Source organism: Anopheles ziemanni, chromosome 2 (genome assembly GCF_943734765.1).
Source record: "Anopheles ziemanni chromosome 2, idAnoZiCoDA_A2_x.2, whole genome shotgun sequence".
Classification (NCBI taxonomy): domain Eukaryota; kingdom Metazoa; phylum Arthropoda; class Insecta; order Diptera; family Culicidae; genus Anopheles; species Anopheles ziemanni.
In genome coordinates this window covers 54277549-54289588 of record NC_080705.1, presented here as the reverse complement: position 1 = coordinate 54289588, position 12040 = coordinate 54277549, and the positions used below count along the sequence as shown (strand labels likewise).

Sequence of the window (12040 nt, the reverse complement as noted above, 5' to 3'; positions counted from 1 at the left end):
ATTCTTAAATTTCAAAGATCCATATTTGATTACTCTTAAATTTCGAAACAATGTGTTATTTAAATGTAAGAATGTAAACACTTTTTGTATTTAGCATTTCCATATGCGTAGATTGTTGCCAGCAGTTAACTTTGGAGTTATCAAACGATTAATGCATCGTCTAATTTTTTATTTATAGTTTTACATCTGGATCATTTTAAACTTATCCTTATTGTGATGTGCGCGTTAATTAAAGATTGCAACGCTAAGGTTGTAAAAAATGCATTGTTACGATAGGGGAGAAATTCGAGCCCATTGACCTTATCTCACGGTATACTTACATACATTTTTGTCTCCATTCATGATTTTATTTTTAAAACGATAAAGGAATAGTAATTTAACAGCAGGGGGAAACCTGCCATCCAATGAACACAAGTCTACGGATAGCAGTTGCAGGGCGAATCATTCCTAGGAGGGCACCAATAAGCGCAAAAAAAAACAAATGCTGCTCGCAAATATTAATTCCAATCACAACTCAAAAATCGCAAACCGTTCGAAACCGTGACGCCTCAGGGCGAAAAAAAATAGTATCCCCTTGCATGACGAGCCTTCGTATCGGTGCGGAAGATCGCGCACGTAGTACTGCTGATGGATACAATGTCAATGTGCCTGGTTCAACCCGTTTCCTTGCCCAGTTCTTCCACCCCTCTCCTACCATAAGAAAAACTATTTGTGGAGATGACGACTGCTCAAAACTCGGTTTGGTTCTTTCAAGATACAAAAAAGAGTGGGGTGCCATGACACAAGCTGCGATAAATTGAAACAAAAGACGGGATCATTCCGTCATGATTTGCTTGTGTGCATTCCTGACAGGTGCAACCAGTACTAGAAAAAGGAAATGTTTCAGTAAAATGTTAACGAATTCAACAAATTAAATTTTGAAATACAAATTTTTCAAAACAAAAACTAAAATTGTTTACTTTATTTCACCTGTACCATTTTAAAAACTCGAACAAAAAGCATCGTTTTTTTAATGATATCAGTTTTTTCAATTATCTTATGGAAAGGACTTCTTAGAAATTTCGCTGCTCAAATATAGTATACACGAGAAGTATTATTGAACTTTCATGTTCCTTAGTAATTTTGTTCTATATTATGATTTCAGTGCAACAAAAGCTACTCAAATTTTGCTTTAACATTTTGTTTTTTGTTAAAGTTGAAAGTAGGGATAGCTATTGTTATTTGTAGCAAACTATTTGGGTGTAAAATGTTGTCCATTTGTCGAACTAACTGTTCCTACTATTCGTAGAGACCAATTTCTCACCAAACGACAAGTTTTCGATGAAGACATCAAGTACCGAGCTACTGAAACTCCTCCCGCGAGTACGTGCTCTCAACAATTGGTTATCGTGGTGCAGGGGCTGCAGAAAAGAAAAAACCAACGTACGTCGATTGGTGGTAGGCTTTATGCGTTTTTAATTGAAAGGAAGCGCACGGCACGTTTACCGATTTTCCATGCTGCCTCGAAGACTGTGTCGATGAATGCAACTGGCCTTTCTCCGGTAGGTTCATCTGTTCCAAGTAGGAAGCACCAATTTATGCTGCACTGTGTGATTTTTTATTGGGATTTAAATTATTTTGAAATGATGAAGCTAACGCGATCAAATGGATCAAATGATATCTAATAATCAGTATAAACTGTAATATTTCAAATAGGATCATTCGCAATATATTTAATTTTGTATTGATTATTTGTGGTTTTAAAAGTAAAATATTTTAAAATTTCTTGCTTGGTACAAATTAACCTTGATAAAAATGTTTTTCAACAACTTTGTCCAACAAAAGTGTTCTATGGTAGATGTGCAATTTAAAAGCAACTAAATATTCCGTAAACCGGGTACACAAAAAAAATGTAAGCTCTTGGAGGGGATACTTTGGTTTTTACTTCTCGTTGCACTGCTACCCCATGAATAATTCAGATGGTTAAGAGTAACCACAAGCTAAGGTAGCCTGAATCGGTCAAGAGCAGCGGATCAAATAGGGCGATTTCTACAAGAGTGTTGGTGACAAGTTTTTGGTGATCTGGATTTCATGCAAATTAAATTGCCTACTTTCCATCGTCCAATTAGGAAGATCATTTTTCACCTGTTTGTTACTCTAGATAGCAAGCAGTTAGTTGATACCGAATGACTTATTAGCTACAAACTTTAAAAAGATAGGTTACTGTTGTAATGCAATGTTTTTTTTTTTTTTTTTTATATATATTTGGACGGCCAGGCCGTATTGTACTTGTTGTACCGAAAATATAACATTTTTCTTAACCTACTGCTTAAAACTAATTGTAGCGTGGCATTTCCTCCAGCTAACAGCGGCTGTAACCTTATCCCGGGTTAACTCGGTTGTTGTTGGCGGATTGGCTGTGGATTGTGCGGGCGGGTTGTGCTGTGGTCGGTGCGGGCGGTCGGTGAGTTGGGTCTCATGTATGGTGCGAGGTGGCTGGAGATCGCATGTGTGGTGCTCGGCAGACGCAGCGATGCAGCCCCCCACCACACGCTATCCCCTCCCCGAAGTCCATTGCATCCATACCTACACATTAATTCACACAACAAAAGGAAGACAGGGATAATGACAAAAGGGAGACAGGGAAACGGGAATGAAAAGGAGACAGGGATGGTTAAGAGTAACCACAAGCTAAGGTAGCCTGAATCGGTCAAGAGCAGCGGATCAAATAGGGCGATTTCTGCAAGAGTGTTGGTGACAAGTTTTTGGTGATCTGGATTTCATGCAAATTAAATTGCCTACTTTCCATCGTCCAATTAGGAAGATCATTTTTAACTTGTTTGTTACTCTAGATAGCAAGCAGTTAGTTGATACAAAATGACTTATTAGCTACAAACTTTCAAAAGATAGTTTACTGTTGTAATGCAATGTTGTTTAATTTAAAAATTGTATGTCCGAAACATTGTTAGCCTTTATCTTCATATATCCAGTAAAATTTCTCTTTCAAAGTCACATACATTCGACCACATTAATTAACCAATCCTTAAAAGCGCTACTCGCTTCCGGCTGCAATGGAAGTGCATCGTAGAAAACCACAGAGCCCAGGAACGTGAATAACGATCCAATCGCCGGACGTGATTGACTTTCCTTCCACCCCGAGCGGAACGGGTGCATCCTTCGCGTGGACCAACCTTTTATAGCTCGTTCCGTCAACGCTTCCTAGCGCTCCCTTTCAGTTACAACGAGATCCGAACCGTCAAACAGCACGCACCAGGCTTGACGTTGGCAGTCATTCAACCAGAACAACACACGTGACAGTCATAAACGATCGATATGTCAACAATTTGGAGATCGTTCGTGTGATTGGGGGGAATTTTGTTTCAAGTTTCCATTTTATGAACGAAATCGACAATTCTCGTCCCACCGTTGAGCGGGGCTGATTTTCACACGTTTGCCACCCTCTCTGTAGGTCAGGAAATAAATCGCCGTAGAATATTAATTTTCGGATACTTTCATTACACGTTGCTGGTGTCCGCATTGGCAGGGTGGTGACGGTCAGTGTCACATTCTGCTGGTACCACTGCTCAATATTCGGTTGACATGAAACTGAGCCCGTAGGGGCCTGGTAGGGACGCCGGGGGTGAAAAACCGGTAAAAAGGAGCGACCTGTTGCTTTGGAGCGAGTGAAAATCCGTTGCCATCCATTCCGTGCGGTACGTGCGATCAGCATGTAAATCGAGGAGAACATTTGATTTCGAGCGATTTTGCCCCCAAAAATAGAAACATTCGGAACCCCTAAGGCAAATTAAATTCACGTTTAGGGTAATTATTATCGTAACGACGACCTTAGCTACGTACAGTCAGGGAGCATCACGCCGATAGTTTTTCTTTTATTTTCGGGGGTTTATTGCTTACATTTTATCGATTTCTATTCACTGCAAGCCATTTCACTTTTCACGCTTTCGAGTTTGTTTTTAATAGGTATAAGTTACGCTTGCAGTATCATACAATTCCGCATTTGATGCAATTCCGTCAATTAAGAAAGAATGCGAAAATTTTTAAATCGATTTAAACACAAAAACTTTCATTTTCTTGCTTTAATTCAAGAAAGACAATGTTGTTTTCTGCTGGAAGGAATTTTATTGAACTAAAGCTGAATTGATTACTGTAAACTAAAACTTCTATCACATGAAAATCATTCACAAGGAAATTATGTATTATGGTTAATTTAAATACAGTTGGTACTATATAACACGCGGGGTCCACGACAGCCGAGCGGTAGCGCCGGTTAGAAAATCGGCCCATGAGCGCCGGGGCTCACCACCTCGACGGCGTGGGTTCGAATCCCAACCGAGACCGGACTCTCCCCTGTACGAGAGGACTGACTATCCACGTACAACAGGGAAACAAGTCTCGTAAGTCCTTAACGGACAGGCATGACCAAGAGAAGAAGAGGTCGTTACGCCAAGAAGAAGAACTATATAACAGAGTGATCATCAAGGAGGATTATTAATTATATTAATGACAATTTAGGTTTTGTATATGTTTGTAGTGGGAAATGTTCTACACTAATTAGAATTGATTACTATCTCGAGAATTTTGATCATCTCACCTTAAAAAAAATGAATACAATACGACACAAGTAATATAAACAATGAAATAAGTTTTTGCAAATGTGGGTCATTGAGTAAAATAATACACTGCATCGCAAAAATATTTAGTGTAGAAAAAATAGTGGTCAACATTCAGCGAAAAACATTCTTATGATATAGGTCTCGGAATGGTTGGTGGGTTCAGGTAGGAAGCCCGAAGTCTCCAACCAACATCGACAGGTACGTTACTGCAGTGCTTGAAATAGCCCATAAACTGCTCCAAATTCCGTGGCGTACCAACTGCACTGCCCACCGGTCACACTCTGACCTATATAGAAATAACAGTCTATAAAATATTCTGAACCTGTCAGCCGAGAGGAAGCCTCCTTTGCAATGCAAAACGCTGGCAATTTTGGTGGCCGTACCGTAGACGGCCGATGGCGGGACCGGGCGCCTCAAGTGGGTGGGACTTCCCAGAGCCTAACCAGACGTTACCCGGTCAATTCCAGAAGCGCCACTTGCGAAAGGCGCCGTTCCATCTGCCTCCTTCTGCCTGGGGACGCGTTGGGGAATGACGATGAGATGTGCATATGTGCCGTTAATGAAATTATTGCCGTCGAAATGCTACGCGCAAAGGTGAGCACGCGAGCACGATCGGCGTAATGGTGGCCGTTGGTTCACAGGTTCTAGTGCAGGGGTGTTACCAAAACCGTCATCAAACCGGTCACATGATGTCGGGCTCGCGACTCTTTTCCGCACGGTCGGCTTGGGTTGAATAATTTATGAGTCCTACGAGTACATTCTTCGTTCTGCTTGCCCAACCCGTTGCCTACGGGCAATGTTGCCGACGGACAGCGTTTTAGAAGAGCCTAGAGAGCTGTTTCCCATAGAGCACTGCCACTTAGCACCCGAGTTGACGCCTTCGAGTGCAAACAAACGACAAAAAACCCCTGACAATCCAAAATGCAACGAGTCTCTTTCGTCCTGCTGCACTTACTGCAACTGGCAGAAGTCTTATTTAGGATACGCACAATCTTATCAGCCCTTACCATCGTTCGATCGATGGAAACGGACAGTTCTAGTTTTAATCGACGAACGCAACACCGGACGTGCCTACCGTCCGGTTAAGGGCAACGTTCATGGCCATGAACGTTTGCAAATTTCTACTACTACTGCACGCTGCACCTGTGGCTAGGGTTCTAGTCAACCATAGAGGTATTAACATTCATGTATCGGACGGAGGTTGTTTTTGCTGTACTGCGTTACCACGTCTGTTGGTTGGTTTGGTCACATTCCTGTGCGTAAGAAATATTCTGGGACGTTCTTCGTTCGGAAAGAAATTGCAATTATTTGCCTTATGGCTAATGAGTCATCGATGTACACAACCCTCAGTTCAATAAGGGTTGATAGTGCCGTCTAAAAAACTAAAATCACAACAACCAAGAGTTATTCAACGGTTGTTAACTATGTGTTTTCCGAACAAGTAAATAATATGAATAAATTATTATTATTTACAATCACATATTGATATCCATGAACATACCGACAGATGCCTGATCGATCATCCGCATAATTTACTCTACAAGGGTTTGTGACAAATTTTTGCAGTAAATTTGAGTAAAATGTTTCTTATCTTTAAGTCCAATTATTCAGATAAGTTTGACAGCAATGGAAAGGTCATTATATTGAGTATCAGAAAAAATATCCAGGGATTGCTAATCGTAACGATATCGAACTAAGAAACAATCGGTTTTTACACCGGAAAAGTGTAAAAGATTCTATTCAGTCAGTAAATGTATCGGAAGCAATCAGTTTACAAGCTCAAGAAAGTTGAATGTACCTTTAAACTTTTAAACATAATCTTCAAATCTGATCAAGACATCGTTAAAACTTTTAGGGTATAGTTAAACCTCGGTACAAAACGGTAAAACTACGAGACCGAAGTTTTTGACTTCATTAACAAATTATAAGATTTGAAAGCGATTTTTTTATATACCTAATCTAATGATCTAATGATACAATGCCCTTAAGTGTATCTGTGCCGCTAATATAGATAACAACTAGTTTTTTAAGTTGAGGGCGACAAATTCCCGATGCTTCACTATTTCAATCCTGACAAATTTATCAATTCTGACTAGTTGGGGAATATTGATACCCAAATAATTTATTTCAATTTACTACAAAAATACTTTACGCACCCTGTAATTCAACAATTGCCTTAAACAATTTACGATCTCATACTATAGTTTACCGAAAATGCACTCGTATTAAACTTGTTCCGCAGCAATTTTCTACACATCATTCCGAACGCCAGAATCCACACTGTCTGACTATTCTGTACTGAGGTTCACCAAACTTGGTCTGCCAGGCCTTCGATCGACCCTGCAAAACGTCGAATGTCGAAGAGGAACGCAAAGGTCGCCGGTTGGTTGTGCCGCATATTCACTACAGCCGCCCGCGTCCGGCCAGCTCTGGTTCGGCTTCAGCTCATCGGCCACTTCCTTCCTCTCCCGGCAGACATTGCTTAGCCGCATACCGACGCCAATCCGGTCCACCCGGTCCACGCGAACCTCTGACGGCGGTTGGACTATGCTGCTTGCATGCATAACCATTTCAACGGGCGCATTTTTCTTTTCTTCGCGCTTACCGCGACCCAAGCGCGGGTGGATCGGGCCCTCTACTCTTCCAGAAGTTCCTTTCCTTATGCTTCTGTGTGTGTGGGTATGGAGTACCTTTCTGCTATCTTTCTTACACGCGCGTACTTTAGTCGAGGTGAAAACTGAACATCGTGTAAGACGACGACGTCAGCATACCGAACTAATCGAACACCGGCGACACCTTCCAGCTTTTGGAGGCATTTGGAGGAACGCCCTACGCCGTGCGCTGGTAGTTGTGGCCGGAGGGCCACACGTGTATGCGTATGTGGCCGGGTGTACGGACGAAATTTGATGGTCCCTACACGCGCGAGCGACCACACCGCGGCCACGGAGATTAGTAAGAGCTTTTCACTATAAATTGGTGGTGTTTGACAAATTTTCCGCACATACCACAGCTGACCGAGCAAGGGTCGGGTTCTTGTGTCCAGCTGCCACGTTTCTCGCCACGAATTGTGTCTGCTCCCATCGCTTCCACCTTGACCAAGAGCTCGAGGAAGTGCGGTTCCAAACGAACGTTGGAGTACCCGTCAAGTGACCACAGTGGCAGATCGATATTGAACCGTACCACAGTGAACCGTTAGCGTGTACCGTGTTGTGACCGTGATTCTAGCTGTTCGTGCGCGAATCTGTTTCCCTCTATACCTGGTGGGAGAGTGCCGTAAGGATTTGAAGCGTATGCCCGAGACGGTTGTTAGCTAGACGGTTGTAGATCCCAGTTCGCTTTCGACCATTAGTTAAATTGTACTAACGCACCATGCTGCCTCCTGCCACAATACAAAAAGCGTTGATAGCGCTTTTACTGATGCTAGTGACGATCGCCGACGCCAGAATACTGCCGAGCCGGGTAAGTGATAGCCCATTGCCGTTCAATATTATCTTTGACGTGCTCGATTCTTCATTCCACATTCGAGTCAGGGCTGTGATGCTAGGATTATTCAAGCCAATTTTATCAATTTCTATAGAAATTTATCAGTTACTTAATTTATCAGTTTCTCTGTTTCTCTGGAATACAACAGTAGACCACTTTATTTCATAAATAAAAAAAACTAAATCCTGAAAACTGACGCAAAATTCAAATTCATAATAACAAAACCGCAAAGAGATTAGTGGAGCAAAAATGGTTTTGAACGCGAAGATAAACCCTAAGCTTTGGCCGATCCAGAATTTAAGCTAAAACTTTTCTCTTGCAGGATAGTTTTGGTATATTCTTATTTGAAAGGTGCTATTTCGAAAGCTGAAGTTAGTACATTGCATGTTTAGCAATTCCGTAAGGTAAAAAATTATGTAGCCGCTAGAAAGCAATACATCACTAGTAAAAAAATTCAAAAAGTAATAAAACTAATAATAAATTATGACACCGATTGGCGTTATTAAGCCAAGACAATTCATAATTTGTTATTTATCTTCGAAGGATAAGCAACAAAAGATTACATTTGCATACAAATGTTTATTACAATCGGTATAAAATTGTACATTAAAACTAAACGAGATATTGTTTCTTTCTAATTGTCTGATATTTTAAACATTAACGTAAACAGTCGTTACAAAACTTTTTTTTTCTACATATTAAATATATGAAAAAAATAAAGCAGAATTACCTGGATAAGACTGCAGTTAAGTGCGCAGAATTTTCTGTTGGGTGGTTTAGATAGTACAAAGTAAAATTTTACATTGCAAGAACCATTGTTTTAAGCAGAAGAATTGTTTCAAGAAACTCCAAAACGTTGCATTGTATGAAAGGATCTCTTGAGAAATATTGATTAAACTCGATTTTTGAAATTTCAAGAAATCATCTTATAAGCCTTAAATCTGTCCCATGCAGTACTTTTGAAAATATTTTTAAAATTTATTATTTATAATCTTCCTTCAATGCGCTAAAAATAACACTATTGACTCATCTCTTCTCTCTATCTGACACTCCCTTTCCCTCCTCGTTTTATAATTCCGATTTATTGAACTTACTCACAACGATCCTTTTCTTCCAGAGCAAACAAGTGAAAGTATACAGCTACGTGCTGCCAGCGGGAGCGGAGGAGATACGTGACGATATTAATCACTCGTTTGCGTGCGCCAACCGTTCCGATGGGTTCTACGTCGATATCGACAACGACTGCCAGGTAAGGAGGATGTGCGAGGCAATGGCCGGCGTACAAATGGTACACGTGTCACGCCACATACACGAAAAACTAAATAAAATACGAAATCAAAGCCCCGCTTGGTGGGAAAAGCTTTTTTAATGGCCACCCGGAGAAAGGGGCTTCCAATTCCGCCGGTCTTGAGTTTCTAATTTTACGCTCATTTTATAGCCACGCGTGTTACCATTATGGAGTTGAAGTGCCATCCGTGACATGGGTGGGTTCGCCTCGCGAATTTATTGATCAATGTAATAATGGCTTTGTGCGTGTTTATAGCCTTTAAAAACATCTTGATTTTCATTGTCTCGAACCATCGGTACTCTTTACGTATCATTAACAATGCTGTATCCATTGTCATCTTTCTTAATGAGATACGAAAAACATATTTCAACATCATAACTCGAATGAATATTAATCATTAAAGCATTGATTTTAGGTTCTATAAAAAAATTGGCTACACAAAAGATGCGATAGGAAATTGAGTTAGCACAGTATTGAGTTCTGGATCAACACAGTATTGTATGATATATAATTGTTTATTATCTTTTTGTTAATCTCCATGCTGGATAGAATTGTTTTACTCTTGGCAAATCAAAAAATAAATTTTCAATAGCAGTAGCTAATGGTTTTTGAACTAGTCTAAATACATAGATTGGAATGTTGGTAAATCCTTTTCCATTTCGAAGAACACGATTCCATGCAACGTCATCACTTTATAATTCCTATATTTTCTGCATAATTAGATTTTCCATCGCTGCCAGGATAGAGCACGGTTCAGCTTCATTTGCGCCGAGCGCACAGTATTCAGCCAGATGTACCAAACCTGTGTTCACGATGGGCAGCTAGGTTATCCCTGTGAGGACTCCGTTCAGTATTACCCCGAGGGTGAAGACTATGAGCCTTCGTCGTCCGGTTACGAGTCGGCTGCAGCGCCAGCTCAGCCAGAAGAAGCCCAACCTGACCAGCCAGCCGAAGCTGCAGAAGCTCCTCAAGCACCATCCAAGTCTTCCGAAATGTTCATGCCTCCAGTTGAACCTGCGAATGATGTAGAGGCGATCAATGAGGTACAACCAGTGTCACAAGACAATACGCTGGTAGCCTCTGAACAGACTGTGGTAAAGGTGGAGGAAGCGAAAGATGAAGCCGAACAGGAACAGCAGAACGATGCTAGTCATCATCAAGTGAATGCAGACCTTTTCGATTCGGTCGAAGACGAGAGTGACGTGCCATCGGAAAATTCTGCACAAGAAGTTCTGGACGATGCCGAGCCTGCTGGTGCACCTTTCGTGGTACCAACAGAGCTTTCCGGCGCGGATTCCATTAGCCAAGAAGAAACTCAGGAGGTGGAAGTACTGGATGATTCCACGCAGCAGCAACAGGAACAGGAGAACCAGCAGGAACTGGAAGAAAAGGTTCAGGATGCAGCATCGGAGACCTTACCCACATCGGAAACATCGAACGTTTCTCAGGATAGTGAGATTACAAACGCAGAATTTCCAATTCATGAAAACGTCCCCGCCACTCCGGAAATGCTGTTCACGCAAACTGTGCATGGCGAAGAGTACGCTGGTGACGCCCTGTTGAATGCTGTCCAGAGCGTGGAAGAACTAGAACCGATTGTTCACGATATCATCGTCGAACACGCGGATCAAAACGAGCTACAGCCGCAAGTGGCCGAGATGGTGCAAGACCCGTTGCCAGCGAAGGTCGATGCAATGGAGGAGGGCGTCAACGAAGTACTCCCCGAATTGGACAACGCTCCGGCCGATATGGAAGCGGCACCATTGGCACTAGTCACGGCTGACGCTGGATCGAGCGAGGGTGCGGCGAGCAACGGTGTCGATGCTCTAGCGGAGAGTGCGGTAGAAAGTGACCAGCAGGTGAACGAACTGTCGCCCGGGTCGGCGATTGATGGCGACGTCGTCACTGCCGATGATTCATCGGAAGCGAACGTCAGCAGCGTTGTAGGGGATGTTACAAATTCGGACGAACCGGAACAGCTTGCTTCCGCGCCGGAAGTGGCTGACGTTAAGGCGGACAGCACCGATGAAGAAGCGGAGGAAAGTTCTATCTCTTACTTCTCCTTCGCCGCCGTGAACCAGCCTGCTGAAGATGATCAGCAATCTTCCGTTGAAGTTGTTGCTGCCGAGCCTTCGAAGGCCCTGGAAAGTCCTGCCATCGTCGAAGAGATGGTACCACTTCGACCGAATGACAGCGTCGACCTGCCGGAGCTGATCGTGTCAACCGAGTTTCATCTGGATAGCGCCACCCAGGGTCCGGCTATTCGACGGAGGAAAACTTTTCTCTTCCGAGCCGATGCCATCCGGTCGAGGCAGTGAAAGGACTCGCGAAAGCGGTCGTTCTCGATCTGCCAGTACCGGCGCTTCCAAGAGCACGCCTACACTAGCTATATAAATGGGTTCACCGGCTGAACCAACCAACAAAAAGACACAAAAGTTCGCAAAAACAGCCGGAAAGAAGTAGTGTAGCAGGCATGCGTTCCTCCTTCTCCTACCGCTTCCAAACTATTTTTCGTAGGGCAAAAGTGTAGATTAAGTTAATTTATTACAATATACAAAATGATAAATCCGGCAGCATTCGTGCTATGTTTACCTTCCAGCCGAAAGAACAAACTGTGTAAGAATGTTGTATTCCGAACAAGCTTCTGTCGAAGTAA

The 12040-nt window shown here is 42.4% G+C and overlaps 1 protein-coding gene across 1 annotated transcript; it reads left to right on the top strand.

Moving 5' to 3' along the window:
- The first annotated feature begins 7982 nt into the window (after positions 1-7982).
- On the top strand, positions 7983-11702 carry LOC131293875 (histone acetyltransferase KAT6A). Its single transcript, XM_058321925.1, has 3 exons — positions 7983-8072; positions 9214-9345; positions 10107-11702. The coding sequence occupies exons 1-3, from the start codon at positions 7983-7985 to the stop codon at positions 11700-11702; spliced, it is 1818 nt and encodes a 605-aa protein (XP_058177908.1).
- Positions 11703-12040: the final 338 nt, after the last annotated feature.